The sequence below is a fragment of the Lacerta agilis genome, chromosome 12 (assembly GCF_009819535.1).
Source record: "Lacerta agilis isolate rLacAgi1 chromosome 12, rLacAgi1.pri, whole genome shotgun sequence".
Lineage (NCBI taxonomy): Eukaryota > Metazoa > Chordata > Lepidosauria > Squamata > Lacertidae > Lacerta > Lacerta agilis.
In genome coordinates this window covers 45,415,777-45,439,854 of record NC_046323.1, presented here as the reverse complement: position 1 = coordinate 45,439,854, position 24,078 = coordinate 45,415,777, and the positions used below count along the sequence as shown (strand labels likewise).

Sequence of the window (24,078 nt, the reverse complement as noted above, 5' to 3'; positions counted from 1 at the left end):
TGCTGACCTTTAAAGCCCTAAACGGCCTCGGTCCTGTATACCTGAAGGAGCGTCTCCACCCCCATCATTCAGCCCGGACACTGAGATCCAGTGCCGAGGGCCTTCTGGCGGTTCCCTCACTGCGAGAAGCAAAGCTACAGGGAACCAGGCAGAGGGCCTTCTCGGTAGTGGCGCCCGCCCTGTGGAACACCCTCCCATCACAGGTCAAGGAGATAAACAACTACCTGACATTCAGAAAAAACCTGAAGGCAGCCCTTTTCAGGGAAGTTTTTAATGTGTTATATTTTTGTATCTGTTTTTTGTTGGAAGCCGCCCAGAGTGGCTGGGGAAATCCAGCCAGATGGGCGGGGTACAAATAATAAATATTATTATTATTAAAAATCCCAATGAAACAACTATGTAACAAGGCAGGCCTTATCTCTACTAAGTATAGAAACAGATGCATTAGGTAAGATTAGTTTTGAGGATCCGATAAAAGACTTTGCAATTAGAAAAAGTAGGATAAAAACTTTTCCAATATAAGCAAAGTGGAAGTATACAAAAATAAACATTACTTTCCATCTTACTGTAGGTTTCATTTCATTTAAAGAAATGAAAGCTTATTTTACGGTTTATTATTGTTTATATTTTGAATTAGATATACATGGGGCACCCAAACCTTTTAATCTGGCCCTGGGAGGGCAATTTTGAGGAGGGCGAATTTGAGGGTACAAACAGCAAGAAAGCGAAGGTGTTTTGTTTAAAACAAAAAGCCAGTCAAGTATTTTTTTCTAAGCCTCAAGGGAGACCCTCGCCTAGTGCTAAACCCCAACTCAAGCTGTGAAGCTCATCGGGTGACCTTGAGCCCAGCCACTTTCTCTCTGCCCATCTCTACCTCACAGGGTTATTGTGGCAATAGAAGAGGGAGGAGGAAGAGGGGCCAAACCATTTACTCCCTGAAAGAAGAAAACGGCTAGATACTAAGAGACAGATAGATAGATAGATAGATAGATAGATAGAGGGAAACCGAAATCTCCCCCAGTTCTGAACTCGAGAGAACTGCGTAGGCGGAAGGGGAGGCTGCGCACGGCCCGCCAACTGGCAGTTGGGGATGGAACGTTCTGTGTGGAGCGAACCCGCCTCCGACACTGCACGTCGCGAGCGCGCCCATCGGACACCCGTCCCCGTCCCTCCCCCTCCCCGCGGGAAGCGCCACCTCACCCAACCCCAGTTCCCGCCCTGTCAGCGCGCGAGCTGTCAGTTGAAGGAAGGCGGGTGGTGTGTCCCCGACGTCATATGGGCCGCCTGCCTCCCATTGGCTGGAGCGGCCTCACCAGACTGAAATGTTGTTCTCGGGGCTACCCAGGAAAGCTCCCTGTCGGCTTCCCCCCGCCCCTTCGGCCGCCGCCGCCGCCGCCGCCGATACAATCGTCACCACCACGGCGCCCCCTCCCGCAGAGAGAGGCGAGGGAGGGCTCTGGCGCGGCCGGCCCTGCGGCTGCGGGTAGGTCGGCTGCGGGTAACGTGACTTCGGGGCTCACCGCTTTATAAGCCTTTCAGCCAGGCGCTTGTGGCGCGCGAGCGGGGAGAAGGGAGGGACCTGCGTGGCTGAGGGAGACGGAGCCGGCTGAGCAGGTAAGGTAGTAGGCGGGCAGGAGCGAGGGGAAGGGGAAAGGGGCGAGGGGGGGGGCCGCCATCCCCGCCTGCCCGCTTCATGGAGACGACTAGGGGTTCCAGTCTTGGAGCCTCCCTATACAGGGAGAGTCTATCTCCGGGTGGTAGGTAGGTACTGACGGGGCCGGGCAAGCAATGGGGGAGAGGTTATGGCGGGGATGGGGGAATGAGAGAAATGGCTGCGGCCTTCGTCCCTCCTTGGTGGTCTCCTCCTCACCGGGGAGCGCGGATGGCGGCGTTCGGGATCAAAGCTGGGCTGCATTGCTCCTCCAGCCCCTTTGCTGCGTTTTCGCCGCTGCTCCTGCCGGGGGAGGGATACCCAACAAGTAGGAGACGCGAGCACGCAGCCCTATCTCTCGCCCCCTCCCGTATCCTTGCACAAAAAGAAAGAAAGACGCCCTTTTGCAGTAAAATAATCGGCGGTCATCTAGCCTGGCCGCTGCTGGAGGAGAAGGAAGGTGGAAAATGCTCCCTTCGTTTTGATCCCGTATAGGCGGGTCCTCGAAGCAGTAGTGAGCCCCAGACGTAGCTGTGTGGAACATAAAAGCTTGCCAGCACCTTCCCCACCTTGGTTGGTTGCAACAGGCATATACTATGAAGGTGTTATGTATCTGTAGAAGCCAGGGGAAGGCTAGGCAGGGTGGGTTTTGGAGTACTTGCACACACAAATCATCACATATACAGCAAACTTGGCAAAAGGCCTGGGATGGCCACGTGTCGTGTATGATTTAGTTGAGATTCCTGCATTGCATAAAATTAGATTAGATTACCCTCCCTCAGGGTCCCTTCCAGCTCTACAATTCTATAATTCTGTTCTTTGTTCTCTTGTAAGCAGCTGTCACAGACTTAAGTGGGTCTTTCTTTTAAGTATGCATGCATAGGATTGTAATTTTTAGAGATGGAAGGGATGTGTGAATCTCCAGCACTTGGGAATTTTGACCCTGTTGTCATTATTTTACAGGTGAAGATCTCAGAGTTCTCCAAAAAGAATGGGTAGCGGGTACTTAAGCCCTCCCCAAGTGTTTTCAATAAATGGGGGTGGAAGATCTAAATAGATAGGGCCTACTTGAAAAACCTAACAAAAGGGTAGAGGATAGAGTATTGAATGCCTATCAGTTGCTCCTGATAGGCATTCAATACTCCTAGCTTTCTGAAAGGCTAGTTTCTCTCTGGTGAAATCTTCCCAGGGATGAAAGCAGTCTAAGAATGCTTGCACTTTTGGTTTGAGTTGCACCCAGCTCTCATATGTGGGAAAGAGAATTGTCAGGCTATTGATTCTAGAAAAAATGGGACTTGTTGCCCTCCAGCAGTAGGAGATCCCTGGAAGCAGTACAATTCAAGTAATCCCTCCCAGGGCAGGGGACTGTAGCAGAAATAACTTTAGCTTCAGGTGGAGAAAGATTAATATCCAGTTGATAAAACTTTTCACTAAAATAATTTCCAGGGGCAGGCATGTTAGTCAGCTGCAGCGAAAACAGCAGTCTTTTGGCATCTTAGAGACTAACACATTTTATAATAAAACTTCAGTCTTTAGGGTGTAGCAAAACTGCTTTCTTTTAAAAGAAGGCAGTATTGGAAGCCGCTGCCCAAACACCAAAAGGAAGATCCTAGCAAGTTCCAATAGGCATGTTGCTGTCTTAACAGCAGTATAAAGGTAAAATGACCCCTGACCATTAGGTCCAGTCACGGACGACTCTGGGGTTGCAGCGCTCATCTTGCTTTTTTGGCCGAGGGAGCCGGCGTACAGCTTCTGGGTCATGTGGCCAGCATAACTAAGCCACTTCTGGTGAACCAGAGCAGCGCACAGAAACACTGTTTACCTTCCTGCTGGAGCGGTACCTATTTATCTAATTGCACTTTGACGTGCTTTCGAACTGCTAGGTTGGCAGGAGCAGGGACCGAGCAACAGGAGCTCACCCCGTCATTGGGATTTGAACCACCGACCTTCCGATAGGCAAGCCCTTGGCTCTGTGGTTTAACCCACAGCGCCACCCACGTCCCTGCAATATAGGTACATATACCTATAATGTAATATATAATATAGCAGTATAGGTAGCCTTTTAAAGGTTTTCCCAGATCAGGGCATTGCCTTTGTATTATGTCTATACAAATAACAAGGGCTGCTTGTAGCTTTGTATAAATTGCTATGCAAGCAATAGGTTTTTATAAAGCAAAATGCTATTTTTATCATCATGTCTAGTTTTACAACATCAGAATGGATTCTGGATCATGTATGTAATGAATGCTCTTTTGAGGCACTTCAAAGTTTTCTCTCTTCTGAATTGGAAGGGCCAACTCACTGGAGATGTTAGTCCCAGCTCCTGCCCACCTAGCAGTTCGAAAGCACATCAAAAGTGCAAGTAGATAAATAGGTACCGCTCCGGCGGGAAGGTAAACAGCGTTTCCATGCGCTTCTCTGGTTCGCCAGAAGCAGCTTTGTCACGCTGGCCACATAACCCGGAAGCTGTACGCCAGCTCCCTCAGCCAGTAATGCAAGATGAGCACCGCAACCTCAGAGCCAGACATGACTGGACCTAATGGTCAGGGGTCCCTTTACCTTTACCTTTATGTAAGCATCACTGTTTGTATGGCAATTGACAACTTCATGTGAAATGTCTGAAAACATGCTATTGTATGCTTGTTTATAATTTTGTCATGGTGTAGGGGCATGTTTAAAGCTCTATGTATATGTTCCTACCCTTCCTTTTAAGAAGCTGAAGGTAGTGCACATGGTCCCCTGTCCCATCCTCATTTTATCATTGAAACAGCCTTATGTGATAGGTTGGACTGTGAGAGGGTGACTGGCCTAAGGTCACACTTTGAGCTTCATGGTTGAGTGGGGATTTGAACCTGCTTTTCCTCAGTCTGGTCAAACACTCCAGCCATTACATATAGTGTTGCTTAGAATGTTTTGCAATAGTAATAGTAATGCCAAGCAATATAGCATTTTCAGTGTTCAGAATGACAGTTGCGTACATTACGAGAACAATCCTTACAATAATCCTGCATGGTAAACAAGCATTATCCCAACATTATGGGATGAGAACTGAGAGTTCCTTCCTTAAGGTCACCTTGTGAATCATGACTGAGATTTCACTTAAATTAATGACCTCCTAGGTTGCAACTCATTCTCTTAGCTACTATGCTTTATTAATTACAGTGTATCCTATCCATCAGTGGAGTATTACCTGTATTCAAAAATTGCCTTGGACTTCCACACCTCACCTGGAAGTGAACTCTTTAACTATTCTCTAGTGTCCAAAGCAAGGCTATAGAATACTCTTACTTCCTAAAGTACTGAAGATGGTCATAGGATTGTTGGGTTTTCTTCATATGTTTCTTTCTGACCCTGACTTAATTCTCATTTGCAAAGAAAATCCCTATGTCTCATGGTAGACAAAGACAAACCATTAGTAGTTACACGGATAAAGCACATGGCATACTTTATGGCTGGCTTTGCAGCCTAATGTTGGCACTAATAATTTCTTGATGCCCCTTTCAGAAATCTCATGGAGAAGCCTGTGTCCAGAACAGAAGATCATACATGGAGTTGTTCCTGTACTGCCAGGAGAAGGCATAGAACCCCCTTAGGTGGAAGTGCCACAGGGCTGGCGGCCAAAGTGGGCGAAATGTTGAGCTCATCTGTCTCGAGTTCTCCTCTAAAACTAGTGAGTCACAGTGTGCGGAACCCAAGCAGCTCAAACCTTGGTAGTGGCACCAGCAGCAGTTTGAACTTGAGCAGGGACGTAGTGCAACGGAGCCTGGTGCTCTTTGTCGTTGGCACTTTCCTTGCCCTGGTGCTGAACTTGCTGCAGATCCAGAGGAACGTAACACTCTTCCCCGAGGAGGTCATTTCTACAATCTTCTCCTCTGCTTGGTGGGTGCCCCCTTGCTGTGGGACAGCAGCAGGTAAGTGGCCAGACTAAACTTTGGTTGTTTGGGAATTATTGTGGAAAGAAGGCATTGGCAGTTCTAGACGTTGGATTGTATTTTGTCACTGGGTGGTATTTGGGACCCACAACTTGCTGGGGTTTGTTTCCTCAATCCGCTGCACTCTTTTCAATATTGGCCATGACTTAAGAGTTTGCATGCAGTGTTAATGCCATCTAGCTGCTCAGCAAATTGAGAGAACAATCGGATTAAGCAGAAGCATGTTGTCATCTAGGAAAGAGCAGGGATGTGTAGCAGATTACTTTCCTGGGCTGGTGCTGCTTTAAGAGTTAGCACTGTGGTTAGCCCTGGAATTAGGGAAGAGTTTCCTCCAAGCTATTGTCTGTCAAAGTTTTAGCACAGGAGCTTGCATGAGTCATCACCACTCTCTGCCTTACCATTGGCTCCCTTTTGAAACTGGTGAGTCGCATGTTCTCGCTCCTATTGGTTGCCTGCCTGAACATGCCACATACTTGAATCAAAAACAAGGAAGTCACATGTTGCAGCAGCAGAGGATGGGAAGTGAAGCTTGGCTAGCTGCCTGTTCTGAGAGCAGCTGCAGCAGCTTCATTTGCCAACAGAAATGTAAGGGGATTTCCTCCTGCACCGCCCCCCTGCAAAAGCTGTAGCATACCTAGGACAAAAAGCTTAGTTAAAATAGAAATTTATTTTGTTATATAAAGAAGCAGAACAAATAGCTGAATGTTTAATAACTCCTGCTGCTAACTACACAGTAGATTCAAATAGCACTATAGGGGAGCATTAAAACACAGCTGTATTCTATTAATGTTGCAATGCTTGGCAGAAATGTTTGAAGTGTAAACATGAATTGTTATGTTGGTAAAACCTTTGAAGAGAGCAACACAGAAAAGAGACGAAGGAGAAAAGCCAAAATTTATCAATCTACCCAAAAAATTCATCGTCATGGATGCTTCCTGCATTGCAGGGAGTTGGACTAGATGACCCTTAGGGTCCCTTCCAAATCTACAGTCCTATGATTTTTAATCCAATGAAGGTTTAACCCAATCTCAGAACCATACTGGTTACTGCCATTCCAGACACCAGAAATCGCTTCTGCGCAGGTGCAATTTCCGGCATCTGGGCATGTGCAGAAGCAATTTCCGGTGCTGTGGACATGTGCAGATGCAATTTCCAGCATCATGCTGTGCCTGTCCGGCTCATGGAGGATCTCTGTGGGAGTGATCCGGCCCATGCCCGCTGAGCCTTGCTGACCCCTGTTCTAGCCTGTATATTAACTGCTGTCACTCAGAGGCTAGTTGAAATGGACTTAACCTTTTAATATACTAACTTGTATATTAAACTAACTAACTGTATATTGTAACTAAACATGTAGAGCAATAGTTCTGTCTGGCATTGAGTTTCCAGCCCAGCATCAGTTGGCCATGTTGATAAGGAAACTCTTCATACTGGGGGGGAAACACTGTGGAAAATAGCTTTGTGTGGCAGTGACTGGGAACCAAGTCACCAGATGATGCTATTTAAGCAGCTGCTGTGTGTGTTGGCAGCTTACTAGGTAGTATTGGGCTCCGACTTCCATCAGCTTTGCTCAGCATGGCCAGTGATCAAGGATGTTGGGAGGTGGAGTTGATCAACATTTGGACGGCCACACGTTACGCACCCCTGGTGTACACTGTCCTGTAACAATCTAAATGACAAAGTGGAAGCAACTTCTGCTAATAAAAACTGGCTGGTTGCTCTAGAATGCATTCTTCAGTGCTGCCTACAGCCAATAGTTTACCTGTTAACTAGCAAAAGTGCTGTGAAAGTCAAATGCCTGAACTTTGAATTTTTAAATAATTCAGTAGTACTTAAATGTGTTCCATGTGGATATAAACATGTTTATATTTTTCAGGGGAAGGGAGGGTGTATGTGTGAAATATCTGTAATAAAAAGTCAGAAGAAATTTGGGCTCTTGGTCTAGGCAGCTAATTATTACTGTTAAAATATTGATTCTGCTTCTACCTGAGGCTTATATTTTCTACCAAGGAACAGAAACAAACCTCTTTTTTAATATAAGCAGTGTAGTATATACAGGAAGAAATGAGTTCCTTTTGTAGCTCCACCATAGTCCCACATCTTGAAGCATAACATAAGAATATGTGAAACACTATACAATTTGTGAAATATCATTAGCAGACATAACAGTAGGGAAAATGGGTTCTAGTCTGCATAAGACTTTGGCATGTGCTGAATAGATTTATATTTACAACAGCTTGGAGATTAAAACTATATGAGCAATTTCTCCTTTTTCTTTTACAGCTGTTATTGGCCTGCTGTATCCCTGCATTGACAGTCATCTTGGTGAGCCTCACAAATTCAAGCGAGAATGGGCCAGTGTTATGCGGTGTATAGCAGTCTTTGTTGGCATTAACCATGCAAGTGCTGTATCCTTAGAATGATGTGATTAATTCCATATCTGGTGTAATTATAATGGAATTTATTTTTAAAGTTCTTTTCAGTCTGTACTTGACCAACTTCAACCGAAATGTGGAGAAATTCAGCATGAATGTGGAGAAATGACTGCATTTTGAAATGCTTATTTCTGGACTTGTGCCTCTAGAATAGTCACTTGAAATGGATTGTGTGTCTCACAGTAATGTCCTGTCCTAGGAAATGCTTTGAAGGATCTGGGATAAGGCTTCTTGGACTGGCACAAAGAAACCACTTGTCTGCCTATAGCAAGACAAGGGCTTGATAGTGGCAAGTAGGACATTGCTGATTGTATCAGATGAATTTGCTGTTCTTAGGGCTGCAGCTGCTGTTTACACAAATTTCTCCGCTAAGGTAGCTAAAAGGTCCTGAGGATTGGGGTGGTTTATAAGACACATAAAAAGTTAGTAATGCTGTGAGTAAAAGAAGATTTAAAATAAAAGAGGAGGTGGTAGTGAACTAAATTTGAGTAATCCTTTCCATTAGTTACTCAGATGAGACCCTATGTTAATTGTGTCCATTAATTTCAAGTGGGTTTACTCAGAGTAAAACTTAGTTTGCTACAGCCCAGCCTGTTTAACAGAATAACAGATCTGAGATGTTGGGATAGAGTTAGATTTTGTCACAGACTCCACTCAATTGGTGGTCTGAATTTTTCACACACACAAATCCTCACTAGCTTCTCCTTCAGATGTGTCCCAGGAGTTCACTTTGAATTTCATTACAAGAAAATTAGCACCTTATTTGAAGAGGTACTAATTTACTTGCAATGGTCCTCATTATATCTTGATAGAAGCCATGGGAAAAATTGTCCCCCGCAGGCTAATGGTACCCATTTGCTACTTTTGACCCTTGCTTGAAGTGATTTTTGCATTTGTATACTGCATATACAGGTATACATGTACAAAAGAGGAATGTATGCAACACAAGAGACAAATAAAATGTGAAAGGGGTGATGATGTAGACACCATCTAATAGCACTGAAGCAGAAAACTAAATCTGGCTGTGTCTGAAGATTGTTATGATGAGCAAGAAGAAACTTGTCAGACTTCAAGGCTGCAGAATTTCCCTTAACTTTCTTCTTAGAAATTGGATTTTGCAAACAATATCCAACTCTCCTTGACCCTAGCAGCTTTGTCACTGGGTCTCTGGTGGACATTTGATCGTTCAAGAAGTGGTCTTGGTCTTGGAATTACAATAGCTTTTGTAGCTACTCTGATTACACAGTTCCTTGTCTATAACGGTGTTTATCAGTAAGTATCCCATCTTGTGACTTTAAATTGTCCAACTATTTTAAAGTAAAAATTAGTTAAATTTGCCTTGCATTCTTAAGCAAAGGTGGGTGCCCACTCTGCTGCTAAAAAATGAGAGTTAATGATTGTGTGCTGCTGCCATGTACAAGATTACAATGACTTTATGCCAAGTGGCTGGATCACTTTAAGCTTGATTCTAGGTGTGTTCCATTGAGAAAATAGGAAAGAGACAGACTTTTGTGCAAAGAAGACATGACTTGTTCAATTTCTATCCCTCTAAGCATTCTGTAAGCTTTCCCTATTTACACAACATGAGACGTTTAATCCCTTTCACCACCCCTGTGGTAATAATACAGGATGTGACTGTACAAATAGAACTGTATCTTCTACAATCAGATATTTAATTCTGCTGATAAAATGTAAGATAGCAATATCGAAATTCACAGAACTACCACTTGTTCCAGCATAGCCAAGTGTTCATATTAAAAGACAAGCTTTGTTGCACAGATATTAAAACTGCAGGCATGTCTCACTTTCTTATATCTTTCTTTAGGTATACATCCCCAGATTTCCTTTACATCCGGTCTTGGTTACCATGCATATTTTTCTCTGGAGGTGTGACAGTAGGAAACATAGGACGGCAGCTAGCTATGGTAATTATCATACAATCTGTGTTTAGCTGTTTTTAAAGGGGGAATTAAGTTGATGAGTGTTAAACCTGTATGCAGGACATGTTATTTGGTAACTTATAAGAGTAACTGGTACTTTACAAGTGCGTGACCTACATGACCTGAAGTACATCATCCTAGCCTTGGTCTTTTGGGTGCATGGGAACCAACTCCAGGGGGCCATGGGTGTTTGAGCACCCACAATAATATAATTTTGGGGACCGGGCACCCACAAAGTCAATGAGAAAAGGTGGCAACAGTGCTGCCTCCAAGAGAGAAGTTCAGCTCCGCCCTCCGCAGCCAGCCAGCAAGGCACCCTTTTCCAGGAGGGAAGCTCAGGAGCGAAGGCAGTCTCCCTGCCTCCAAGTCTGAGCCCCTCCCCGCGGAAAAGGGTGCCTTGCTGGCTGTGGAGGAGGAGGAGCTGCTGCCCACCACAACGTGGATGTGCAATGTCACACACACACCTGGACATAGTGCACGTGACATCACATATGTGTGCACATCCACGTTGTGGTGGCAGGTACCCACATACCTGGCTCCCATATCCTTACTCCAGAAGCATACAGTAGCAAAAGGCAAATGTCAGGGAGGGCAGTGATGGTAAGTCTCTTCCCCAGTCTCCTGGAAGTGCCAACTGCTGGTGCAGGTTTAGCTTGTTTACAAGAATGCAGCTAAGTTTCAGTGTAATGTTAAACATTAAACTGCAATAACACTTTTGGTTTTGACCACAGGGTGTTCCTGAGAAGCCTCACAGTGACTAAATATTTGGATCTGCACTGAAGGCAGGCGAAGATCAGTTCTTGTATCTGAACTAGAATTTTCTTCTTCTTGAATAACCTGCGTGAGCTTTCTGCGCAAATGACTGGTGAAAAGATGCTTATTCACCTTAGAGCGGCCAAGAGGTTACCTTGATGTTTTTTCCTAGAAGCCGCTGGGTTTGACTGTTCTGTGGGAGAAGTCAGTACAGACATAATGCATAGCAAGTCCATGCTTGGTGGCCATTCTCCCAAGTGCTAGGTTCCTGTTGGGAGTCATTGAACCAGCTGCCATATTTCAAAGCCTTGAAACAAAACTTATAATTACAAGCTTTGTAAAAGTGCCCAAAGAAAGTTGGTTGGTGCTGAAAGGTGGAGTACATGGATGGGTTTAATAGGAATAGTATTTATCAAAATGTCCTTTTAACATAGGGTTGCCTTAAAATGAAAGTGATTAGAGTAAAAGGTACAATCCTTCAGATGTTGTACGAAGGAATAATAACTATAAGGCACAAATCATAGTTCCCTTGGAAAACATTCTTTGCATTCTCCACTGAAATAAAGGAGACGGGTATAAGGAACCCTACCCATTTCGGTGTGGTTTGCACAGGAGTACTTATCTGAAGTACTTTGATTTGTGGTTTTCTCCTTGGAAGTGGGAAGCAAACTATCTTGCAGACAGAAAAGCAATCAATCTGTCAGCTGCTTCTCAGACTGATAGCGTGGTCCCTTACCACTTCCCTGCTATTGGATACACACAGCCAAAATTGATTTTTGCTCAGTAATGTATGTCACTGCAACTCTGTTGGGCAGGCCCTCAAGTGACTTTACTGATAAGCCTGTCCTTGGAGTGTTACACCAGCCTAAGAGGAGGGCATTCCTATGTGATTCCTGTTAAGCTATATAGCAACTGGACTAGTTTCAGGGCCCAAGCAGTAGAGGCCATGACAGGTGCAGAGCAGGCCAACAGTGTTACTTAAGTCTTATCTTAAATGATTTTTGCTTTACAGTGTGTTTTGGAGCAGATCACTGCTTAGTGTTTTGTTTTTTGCAACCCTATGGAACTTGCAATCTGTGATTGCCTTGTAAGGAAGAGTGCTTGTCACTACAATATACATTGGGTGTTTCTTAGTAGTTTCATGGTGAGCACAATATTCATTCAAATAATATAGAAAACAGCTGACCTAATGAATGAGTGTTGGGTCTCAAAATGTAAAGTGCAATGTACAGTTGAGAGAAATCTGAGCCTTGTTGTCTCCTCTTTAGTATTTCTTGATGATATTGAAGAAGAGCTTTGAACTCATTTCAATGCTGCATGGAGGCAAAAATCAGCAATAATTTATCTAGTAATGCTAGTTTGTATCTTCTGCTAAACCCTGGTTTTAAAAGAAATACTCCAGTCTTGTAGATATGGTGTACAACTGGAACTCTTACTATTTTTCTGTAATAGGCAGTTAGACATTCTTCTATTTTAGCTTCTTGTGGCTTCTCATTTGTTTAGGTTCTAAACTGAGGCTAAAAAAAACCCTTCCTCCAGTTTATCTTCAAGGAAACCACCTCAAAAGCAGTGTTTCTGAAACTGTTTGAACACTGGCCTCCTTAATTGTCTGCACCTTCCAGGTCCCCCAACTTACAGATAGCCCTTTGATCTTTGGTATGTGGGTGCACAGAATCCTTGTACACAGCAGTATAGATACATCTTGTTGCTGTGGTTCTAAGGTTCTGTGATTGGGGTAGTAATGCTGGCTTTTGAAATGACTAAAGCGTATTGGACTCCCTCCAAAAACCAGGCATCAAGTGAGGAGCTGTCTCTGTTCCAAAACTCCCATATATTGCCTCCTACATGGTAGCGTCCATGGTTACCATAGCAGTTGAGGTGACTGCCACACTATGCTCTGTTGCTGGGAGGAAAGTGGTTCTATCTGCTGCAAGATATTTTTCCCACTCTGGAATTCCTCCCACCTCTGGTGTGTTGTGCCTTCTCAGGAGCATAGTTTGAGAATCATTGTCCAAAAACTCTAGGGATGCTTAGAAATTAACTTCAGGGGCTTACGGGTTTGTAAAAGCCTACTGCAAAGGAAAGACAAGATTTTCAAGCTCTGAAATTCTTCTCCTGGTGGTATTAAAATCCAAGCTAGAGGAGAATTGTTTTCATATTTCCACTAGCCCTTACAGTGCAGCATTCCTCCAGAGAGCTACACTTTTCATAGTCCCTTGGCTCACTGCAATCAGATATACAAGATGATAGAAGGAGAGAGGTAAGGGAACAATTTTCCCATCTCGTTGCACACAGGAGTTCATTTCAGATCATTTTGTAGGTGAGCTAAGGAGTGCTCATTCAACTCTATCTGAAATAATTTTTGGAAAATGCTAAAAGATGTTAGTGGTTTCTTTGTTCTTAAAGGGGAGATAGGGAAGACTTGAAGCAGTAAGGTACAAACTACAATGAAGGACTTTTATTACAGTCTGTGGTATTACTGAATAATAAATTGCAGCCTTTATTGGTTTTTAAAAGGTTTGGGGGAACCCTTTCTTTACTAGTCTAAATAGTCCAATAGTGTTCCTCGAGTAAGTTTACCCACATGAAAATGTATCTGCAAGACAAAAGCCACCATATTCTCTAAGTTTAGTTTGAGATACTGTGGCACAGGAGGCAAATAACTACTTTTCCATGTCAACACCTTAGTACCCCATGTAACGAAAGAGGACAATTGTAACTGTAAATATGTAATCATGAAATCAATAAGTATTTTATTTGTAAGTTGGTGTTTTGACAAGACAGCCAAAATATACACTAGAAGTTCAATCTTGCCAATACTTGTAAGTATCTGAACCAAAGTGATCAGAATTTGTGTTATATGGAAAAATATGTGTTGGGGGAGAATTGCACTATTCTGGGTTGGAATCCTTTGATTCTCAGACTCGGTAGGTTTTTTCAACAATGTGTGTGAGTGGTGGTTTTTTTTAAAAAAAAATTAAAGGTTTCAAACAACCATTTCTGTCTCTTGTTTACTTAGATATTATAATCTTTTTGAATGACAGCAATGAATGATCTGACTGGGGAAAGTGCTAAAACTTTAAATAATTTATCTCAAACATTTCATTTTAACTGCCTTTTCAGCTGTGAAGAGCCAGGTAGTTCCACAATTAGCATTATATCAAGCTATCTAATGGCATGCTCTACATCCTTATCCAAATTGAGGCAGTTTAGTTATGTACAAATTTCTTACTCAGATGCCCAAGGACGGTCTTTCTATCTCGTATTGGCATCTAACTTGTGTACAGTGGTACCTCGGTTTAAGAACAGTCCTGTTTACGAACAATTTGGTTTACGAACTCCACAAATCTGGAAGTAGTGTCGAGGAAGAGGCCATTGCAGGCTATCTTCCTTATGGAAGCGAGCTGTGTGTCTCACCAGGCTAAATAAGCCAGTGGTGCTGGCTGCCAGGTATCTGCCTAAATAGCATCTTTCTGAGTTAGCTATTCTCGCCCCATCAGTGAGCACCGTACTGCCATTACTTAAGGAAGACTGGCTTTCTTGAACAGATAGGAAAAAACTCACTTTCTGCCGCTGTTGGAAAGTAGTTTTATATTCAAGTGCTGATGGAGGCCAGTGGACACAAGAAGGCAATCATAGGTAACTGAGTTTGAACATATACACACTAGCTATGGCAACAAATGATGCTGTAGACCAGGAATAGAAAAGGCTATAGCCTTCCTAACTAAATTCTTTCAGGAAACACTAGGCCAAGGCCAGATGTCCTAGCCAATACCTGTCTCCAGTGGGAGGAACCTGTGGCCCTCCAGTTGTAGGACTGCTGTTACAATTTCTGATCATTGGCTCTGCTGCCAGGGGCTGCCTGAAGATGTAGTCCAGCAATATCTAGATGATTGTGTCCCTGGGAAAAATTAAAACCAGCCTTAAACAGGTGTGGATCTGACACTCTTTCTAGCCTGTCCATCTGGGTTTTGTCAAGTACTTTTTTTACACCCTGAAAAGCATTTGTTTATGAAGTTCACAACTGGTGTGTTTATGAACTTAAAAACCTTGGTTGGCATACAGAGCTTTGTCCTTGAACAACACCTGTTAAAGGGCAACCCAACAAAATGTATTCTGGCCCTCAGAGGTGTCTTTGCTAGCCATTTATTGCAAGAAAGCCTCAGTGCTGTTATCTCATTCCCATTCTGAAGAATATTGCAATAGCCTGTGGATATCATAATACAGTAGTAGGTTGCCCCTTCTGACTGAGCAACTGAAATGGTATGCCCTGCAGTTTCTTATATTTGCCTGTAGGGTTAACTTGATAAGAATGAAGGGAAACCTTTTGTTGCCATGATCATTCTAATGTTTCTTCAGCTTGCAAGAGCTCCCTCTGGTGACTAATTGAGTCCATGTCAGCTTGAAACATTTACAGAGAGCTTGATCCATGCAAAAGTTCTTCATTCCCAAAATATAAAGCGAATGCTTTTTTTAGCACAGTTAATCGTGCAGAGTCCTTTTCAATCTTTCTAGGCTTTCTGTTCAATGTAAAGCTTTCTCCATAATTGCCATTCTAGAAAATGTTTAACCTGTTGGATTCTTGCCTCCCACATAGCTGTTTAAGACGCAAGAAACTGAGAAAGTGCAGTAAAGAAGGGGAAATGGCAGTTCATTAGGATCCTAGAGCTTCCTGTTACCTGGTGCCCAAAGAACTCATACAAAATCTGTCTTCTGCAAAGCACACAATGCTAATCCCTTTATTTTTCAACCAAATGGCCCAGACAAAAACATACTATCATGAAAACCTCAAGTATGAATAGCTCCCCCCCCCAGGACCACCAAACTACTGAAATGTCAAGGTTTACAATAAAACAGGAGATGAAGGGGGGTTCCTAGCTGTATGTAACCTAATACTTCCATGCTATAGAGATGAGAGAATGAGTATTTTGGTGTGACAGAGCCAGTGTGGCATAGTGTTTAAAATGTTGGACTAGTTGTTGTTGTTGTTGTTGTTGTCGTCGTTCAGTCGTGTCCGACTCTTCGTGACCCCATGGACCAGAGCACGCCAGGCACCCCTATCCTCCACTGCCTCCCGCAGTTTGGCCAAACTCATGCCTGTTGGACTAGTACCTGGGTTCAAATCCCTGCTCTTCCATGAAATACACTGGGGGACCTTGGGCCAGGCACTGCCTCCTAGCCTAACCTACCTCACAGACTTCTTGTGAAGATAATGTAGGGAGGCCCAATTGTGCTGTGCTGAAGGGATGTACCCAGCTGAAGACCCCAATGCCCTTTGGCCTGGTGGTGCAGAAGTCACTGTGAGGATTGGTCTTCCTTCAGCTTTGCTGTACACCAGCAGCTGAACCAAGCCCAGCCCTAACTGAGCGATCTGTTGGCCTGTCTGAAAAGTCGGGTTTTGAAGTTAATTGCAAGTCATTGTGTGTATTACTTTAGCCCATAAAGGGGAAAATAGATGCTTATTTCAAAACCTGAGAGCAAGGGGCTTTACCTTGGAGGCACAGGTAAAGAAGAATGTGGCAGATGTTGTACCTGCTGACTAAATGTGTTTTATTGGAGGCCCTCTGGAAGAAGAAGCTTCAATAGAAAGAAGTGAATAGCAAACATCTGGGAAAGATTACAAAGGGGAAATATTTCTTCTGTAATGAGACTGCTAATGGGTGGGGACTACCAGGGGGAGGATTAATTGCTTCAGGAACTGAATGAAAAATTAAGTTGGCTTCCACTTTGGGCTCTGGAAAAAAATAAAATGTTTGCATATTCTTCTCTGATCTGCAAAACTCTTGGATCCAGAGGAAATGTGTTTGTCTTGCTTCATTGTACTGGTCAGTTGGAGAAGCAGCTTGAACACCTGGAGTGGGGAAGAAAGATGTTTAAGCTCCAGTATTCCTGAGCTGGCTCTCCAAAGGCATCACATGAACCCCAAACATCCTAGAGGGAAATGGTCCTGTGCCACCAAGGGCATCAACCTGGTTTCTGGTGTCACTTTTAGCACCTGGCAAACACCTCCTGCTATCCTGTGGTGGTTTCAGTTTACTGGCAAATTATTTGGGGCTTTTCTGATTTATGGAAATGTAAATGCCACCAAGCAAACAGCTGCTCACATAGGAATTCAGACAATATTTCCAAACACATCCGAAGGGTGTCCCAGAGCTACTAACCAAACTTAATTATAGGCCTATCTGCTTCTTGTCAGTGGCTTCAGAGAACAGAAGCAGGAATTGTGATACAGCTCCCCAGCTGTTGTTTTTTGGCTTTATTTCTTGACTTTGTACCACTGGGTAGACCAGTGGTAGGGAAGCTATGCTATTGTATGCAAACTCTCATCATTCCCAGAGATAGTGATGTCGCAACAGGGGGTGGGGAGCGGTGCACCCTGGGTTTCATGTCTGCGAGGGTGGCAAGAAGTCACCCTGCGGCGGCTCACAGAAGCACGAGCAGCCATCGTGCCTCCACAGACGCATGTGGAGGATCCTCCGTTCACGGCTGCAGCCGTTAACAGAGGACCCCGGCACCAGGAGCAAACCGCTAAGTACAGCATATGTGCAGCATCGCATGCATACACTGTACATAGTGATGCTGCACATGTGCTGTATAGCGGTTTGCCACTGGCGCCACTCCAGCACCGTACAGACGGTGCCGGGATCCTTCCTCGCCACTACAGCCGCGAACAGAGGATCCCGGCACTGTCCGTAGAGCGCTGGAGCAATGCAGGCGGCAAACCGCTATACAGCACATGTGCGGCATCGCTACATACAGCGCATGTGTGCGACGCCACACATGCACTGTATAGCGGTTTGCCTCCAGCGCCGTATGGACAGTGCCAGGATCCTCTGCTCGTGGCTACAGCCGCAAATGGAGGATCCTCCATGGCTGTAGCAGCAATGGAGGGATCTCGGCACCGTCCATACAGTGCTGGAGTGGCACTGGCAGCAAACCGCTATACAGCGCATGTGTGGCGGCGCTACGTACGGCACATGCGTCCTACGTAGCGACACCCGCCCCGGGTGTCACAACGCCTTCCTTCGCCCCTGCCCAGAGAAGGGGATAAAACTTGGGTTGACTAGATGGATCCAGGGGGATGCTTCAGTTGAGAAGGGAGCAGTACAATCTCCCCTAAAGGAGGCAATCATGTACCCCCTCCTTAAGTAGACTTCCCTGCGAATTAGGAACCTGGCCCTTGATCTGTAAAGGTTTCTCCACCCCTGGTATGTGGCATTTGGATGGTTCTGGGTAATGCTCATGGCTATAGCCCTAAAGAGAGCAGTCCTCCTCGACTGCAAGGAGGTCAAAATCTTACCAATAATCATGATTGCTGCTGCTTGGCTGGGCTCTTTTCTCCGCAACCACATGACAGAAATGACTTTGAGTGCCTCAAGAGCACAAAAGCCACTGGTTGCCTTTCTCCAGTCATTAGGATGGTTCCTTGCTGGTTGTGGCCCAATTTGGGGGAAGCAGTTTCCAAAAAGAGGAATATAAACAAGCTGGGAAGGAGGTGTGTGTTAGAAAATTTCCATGAAGCTCCTCAGGAAAAGGTCCCCCATGGATATTTTTAGAAAAACAAAATCAGGCAATCTGCTAATGAATATATGACTCCAAATTCCAGTGTAGCTAATAATGATGGGAAGGTGGGGCACAACATCATTCTAATTAATCAGCCTGGAAATGAACATCTCAGCTCTGGGAAGAGGAGGGGGTGCTGCTGCTGCTTCCCTACAGCTTCCAAACATCACTCTCTTCCCCCAAGTTAAGGTAATATGAGTTCCCCTCCAGAAGATTTCCCCAGGTGGTCAGTGGTGGGTTCCTTCCTAAGAAGGCCAAGATGGGGATTTTCTGGATCACCTTCCTTCTTTAAGGAACAGCTAAATGTGAAAGGGGAGAAGTCCATGTAAATGTTATCATTTCCCCAGAAGGCCCTTACAATTGCCTTTGAGCATCTCTTGTAGACTTTTGAATGGGGTTCGTGGAGCTGAAATAAATTTAATACCCTGCTTTATCCTTTGTAAAGGTTGATACCAAAAGAAATTCCAGGTGCTTGAAAGTTCTTTGAATGTTTTCAAAATATTGGTTATCAGTATCATGATGTTTGATTTCACTATCTGATACCTGACAGTTGATAGTTTGCATTATTTGATTGTTGATATGAAATGGTGTTTAATATTCTAAAAATGAGGTGTGGTAATTTAGATAAAAGACAAATATAACCCCCAACAGCTATTTAAAGATGAGGATGGAAGAATGATTGCTATAGAGATAACATTACAAGGTGGAAAAAATGATAATTAGAATCTACGCACCAAATGATAAAATATTAGAATTTTATAAAGAATTGGAAGAAAAATTGTTTGATTTCATGGATCAAAAAATAATTTTAATGGGTGACTTAAACAGAGTAGTCTCATTAGAAATGGATAGGACAATAAGAAAAACTGATTCAAAAGAAGGAAGACTACCTCTGACTTTTTTCAATTTGGTGGAGAATTTAAAATTGACTGGTGTTTGGTGATTTAGACATCCATTTGAAAGAGAATATACCCATTAATCAGAGCCAAATCAGTCTGCCAGAAGATAGACTTGATATGGATATCAAATGAGTTAATTGAGAATAAAAAGAATCAAAATACAACCAAAAACCTTATCAGACCACAACCCAGTGTTACTAGAGTTAAAAGGAGAGGAAAACTCCACATTCAGGTGGATCTAAATGAAAGCCTTCTAGACAACCAAGTAACTATGCAAAAAGCGGGGGGAAATCCTGAAGGACTATTTTGAATTTAATTTGGATAAAGGGACAGAACTAAATATTGTATGGCATATAAGCAAAGCAGTAATGAGGGGCTTTTTTATTCAGCAAAGTGCATACCAAAAAAAGAATTCAAGAAGGGGTGGGGAGAAATTATGGAGGAGCAGATAAAAAATGAAAAGCAGTTGATTAAGAAACCTAGAAAGGACACAATAAAACAAACCATAAAAATGTTACAAGCACAATTTTCAGTGTTAGTGAACAAAGAAATTGTATGGAAAATTAAAAGGTTGAAACAAATAAATTTAGAATTTGCAAATAAACCAGGGAACTTGCTTGCTTGGCAAATAAAAATTATTAACAGATGGTAAAGAAAGAGGAGGCTTCTCTTTGCCAGATTTAAAATTGTATTATGAGGTGTCCTGTCTCTACTGGCTAAAGGAATGGATAACTTTGAAAAGCACAGGTATTTTAGACCTTGAAGGTCATGACAATAGATTTGGATGGCATGCATATTTGTGTTATGAGAAGACCAAAGTGCATAAAGGTTTTTTTTTAATCATGTAATAAGAAATACAATTTATACTGTATGGGAAAAGTATAAAAACCTGTTGGAACAGAAAACTCCATTGTGGCTCTCCCCAATAGAAGCAATATATTTTTTAAAAAATGTTTTATGCAAATGCAGAATGGGCAACTTCCAAAGAGTTGCTCATTGAGAGAGAATAGCAATTGAAATAAAAAATATGGAAGACATAAGATAGTTAGTCACAGACTAGTTGCAATACCATCAAATAAATGATGTGTTTAAAGTAGATAAGAAAAGAGGATTCAGTACAGAATACTCAAGGTTTGAAAAAGAATTATTGGAAAATGATGAGAAACTATTATCTAGAATGTGCAAATTGTTGCTAGAATGGCACACAAAAGATGAAGAAGTCAAATTGTCAAATTAGTAATGATAAAACGGCACAAGATATTGGCCACAAAATTCAACTGAGTCTTGGGGAAAACTATGGAAGGAAAATTTAAAATTCATAGCGTGCTGCTTGTTGAAAGAAAATTATATGAAAATAATGTATCGATGGTACTTAACACCGGTAAAACTAGTAAAGATGTATAGAACTGCTTCTAATGTATGTTGGAAATGTAAAGAAAAAGAAGGCACTTTCTACCACATGTGGTGGATGTGCAAGGTAACGAAAGCATTCCAGGAAATGATATATAATGAGTTGAAAAAAATGTTTAAAAGAACATTTGTGGAAAAAACAGAGGCTTTTTTGTTAGGTATTTTAGGTACAGGGATTCCGAAAGAGCAGAAAAGACTATGTATGTGATGACAGCAGCAAGAATACTACTGGCCCAGAGATGGAAGGAAGACAAAGTTCCAACCAGAGAAGAATGGCTGATGAAGATGATGGACTATGCCGAAATGGCAAAATTGACCGGGAGAATCAGAGACTAGGACGAGAAGACGTTTAGGAAAGAATGGGGGGATTATAGTCTATTTAAGAGAGCATTGTAAAGAGTTAAAAACTTTGGCAGGATTAGAGTAATACTTGTAAAAGACAAAATATGCTGGAAAAGTTAATAATAGATACAATAAACTGGGGGGTGGATAAGTTGAATAAAAAGAGATGGACAATGGAAACCAGAGAAGGGCGGGGGGGGGGGAGGCAACTGATTCTGAGAATCCTGAATGTAAAGGTGATTGATATGTTTAAATTGAATTTTGTTATGTGAAAATTAATTAAAATATATCTATTTTTTAAAAAGAAAATATGACCTTAATTCCTCTTGTGCACTCAAAAGTTCCAGTGGTACCTGGTCAGATAACTCAGGTCACAGAAACAGGCTGATTCACATAGCGAAATATTTCACTGAACTGGGCATGGGTGTGGTGTTCTAGTGAGCAACTAAACAATTTTATTATTTTATTATTAAGTTATTTTAAATATTTCTAGACCAGCCTTCATCCAAAAAGACCCTAGTGTGGTATACAAGGGGCATGGATAAACCTGCTCATGCCATATATACAAATCCAAAACCATCATCATCAATGTTCATAATCAATTAGCAACATGAGAGGCATCAATGACAATTAACTTAGCCATTTAACTGCCTGGGCAAATGATAAGTTGAAAATATTATGGCAACACCACTGGTTAACTCTCTTGGGAAGGCATTCCAAAGTCAAGGTGCCACCACAGAAAAGACCCTTTCCTTCGTTTACTGTGTAAAGTACCTCCACTAAGGAAGGAACTTAGATAAGGGCCTCAAAGATTTTGACAAGGGTGGGGAGTCCAAGGTCCTCCTCCAGATATGGCTGGATTCCAAATCTCATCAGTCCCAGCTGTGAGCATGGACTACCGTCAGAGATTGTGTGCTCCAGCAACATCTGTAGGACCACAGGTTTTTTCAACCCTGTCAAGACAGGTTACAGTACTATGTGGCTCTGAAGGATATTCTTTGGCATTTAAAGATAGGGCCGAGCACCTTGAATTGGACTTGGAAGTGAATAGGTGTCATCTCCTGGATAAAGAGGGACTGAAATTACTAGCCAACAGCAAGAAATACCATTTTGACGCCACTCCTGCAGGTTGGGGAAGAGCTTAAGAGAGGCGAGAACGTTCTGCTTTTCTTTCTAATTAATTGGATTTTTGCGAAACGAGGTGTCATGTCGATTAGTTCAGTCAGAATAACTTTGGGGGGTAGGAGACTGAGTGGATAATTCAATGTTAGCCAAAACGAGTGTTTGTTTACTTTTTAAAGAAAACCAGCACCGGGGGGGGGGTGTTATTTTAACAAATTCAACCTGCGTCCTCTTAACTGTACAAAATTGGACGGCTGAACCTCGCTTTAACTCGCCGGATCCGCGCCCTCTACGGAATGAGCGTGCACCTCTCCGAATTGTTTAATTCTGTTCGCCACGCGACTGGGACAGAGATGGGGCGATGGGGAGAAAAGGGATCTGAAATCCAGCCGAGAAAAACAAGCTAAGAGTTTGACCTTTAGACTGGCAAAAAGGAGAGGGGTACAGATAACCCGGCTGGATGCATTAGGAGGACCAAAATCTCCTTGGGGGGAGACAGGGGGAGGATGAGTTCCGAAGCCTGTTGATGTCCGTGCTCGATCAACTCCCACCGGCACCAGCCAGCCCAGCAGGGACCGATGGGAGTTGTAGACAGTCCACCAACGGCTGAAAGGCCCCAGATTGGCAAAGGCTGGGGTGTGGGCAATGTGGCTGCACACCTCCCTCCCTGCCGCAGTTAACCGCTGCAAGCTCAAGTCCTGGCCAAGGCGCAAAATCTGGGGTGAAACTGGGTCTGGGTCCCAACAAATCTCCTCTGTTAAGGGATGCCAGAACGCTGAGCACAGGCCGAGTCCTTTTTCTCACTGAAATATTTTGGGGTGCGGTTTCCTTATTTTTAGAAGGCAATCCAGTGAACGCCAGTCCAAACTACCGTACTTACAAAGTAAGCCCACGCCACCCCGCCATATATTGGACATGTTTTCAATACACATAAATACAAGGCAAGGCTTGCAGAGGGTTCCACGAGCGATGCAAACTAAATCCACCAACATCGCAAACCACTGCAGGCCCCATGGAGTTCGATAGGGCTTATTCTCAGGTTAGGTGTATAGGATTGCTGCCTAACTGCGCAACCTTACTCCGATTTAGGTCCCACTGAGTAATGGGCGGGAGGGAGAGCAAGACCCTCTTGTCTGAGCGAGGAACTGGCAGGATGTGAGGGCATCACGCGTGCAAGGCAGGGCACGGGCTTCTGCCTCCAGCCAGGCAGGCAGGCACCCTAGTGGAGGAGCCGCTCCTCCCTGCAGCAAAGAGGCAGGAGCCAAGTTGCCGCCTCCTCTCTGCGGGCAGTGATGCATCTTGGCAGCCCGCTGCCTGGGGTGACTCAGGGAAGCCCTCGCTCGCTCCACAGGCTTCTGGGTTTCTTGCTCTCTGAATGCCTGGCCTGGCCGTGCATTTCTTGCGCCAAGAGCGGCGCCCCATCCAGAACTGGCCACGATCCTGGTGAGTGGGAGCGGGGAGTGCTTCCTACCTACGCAGCCACCCAGCCGCCCCCACACACTCTCTCTGCGGCTTGATTGTTGTTGGGCCGCGCATTGTTGCAGCAGCCTTTCCCGACCCAGGACAGCTGAGCTTTGCCGACTCACTAGCTTTGACTGAAAGGCGGCGACGAGGGAGTGAGGGAAGGGGAGAGATCGGCGGCGCGCTTGCTGCCTCCCAGCAGGGTAGACTTGTATTTTGAAAGCGCTCTCTCCCCTCTCCTCTGCTGCCGGGTGCGGCAGGATCCGAAAGGGGTCAAGTGTCACTTCCTCTCCCAGTCAATCTCCAATATTCCTTGTAATGTTTTCAAATGGACGAATTCATTACGCCAGGCCGGCTGAATAGAGAAGGGGAGCCCTCGCGATGGGCGATCAATAGCTTCCCCTAATAGTTCGTTTTGCACACTGACCTAGGAGAGGATACGGAGCTGGGGCAGGGGCGGGGAGAGACACAGAAAGAGGAGGGGGCAGAGGCTTAGGTCACTGGGTTGCTTGGGATAATACCCCCCATCCCAAAAAGGGCCCTTTTCACTTCCCCTTTTGTATATTATAAGAA

At 44.0% G+C, this 24,078-nt stretch overlaps 1 protein-coding gene across 2 annotated transcripts; it reads left to right on the top strand.

Moving 5' to 3' along the window:
• The first annotated feature begins 1,299 nt into the window (after positions 1-1,299).
• Positions 1,300-13,705, top strand: INSIG1 (insulin induced gene 1). Of its 2 annotated transcripts, none has more exons than XM_033165040.1 (6): positions 1,300-1,483; positions 5,156-5,562; positions 7,864-7,988; positions 9,121-9,287; positions 9,841-9,940; positions 10,687-13,705. In XM_033165040.1, exons 1-6 carry the CDS (start codon positions 1,323-1,325, stop codon positions 10,714-10,716), a joined length of 990 nt encoding a protein of 329 aa, XP_033020931.1. In that variant the 5' UTR covers positions 1,300-1,322; the 3' UTR covers positions 10,717-13,705. The 2 variants fall into 2 exon arrangements, with proteins under 2 accessions (XP_033020931.1, XP_033020932.1); XM_033165041.1 differs by lacking the exon at positions 1,300-1,483 and adding an exon at positions 1,490-1,614.
• Positions 13,706-24,078: the final 10,373 nt, after the last annotated feature.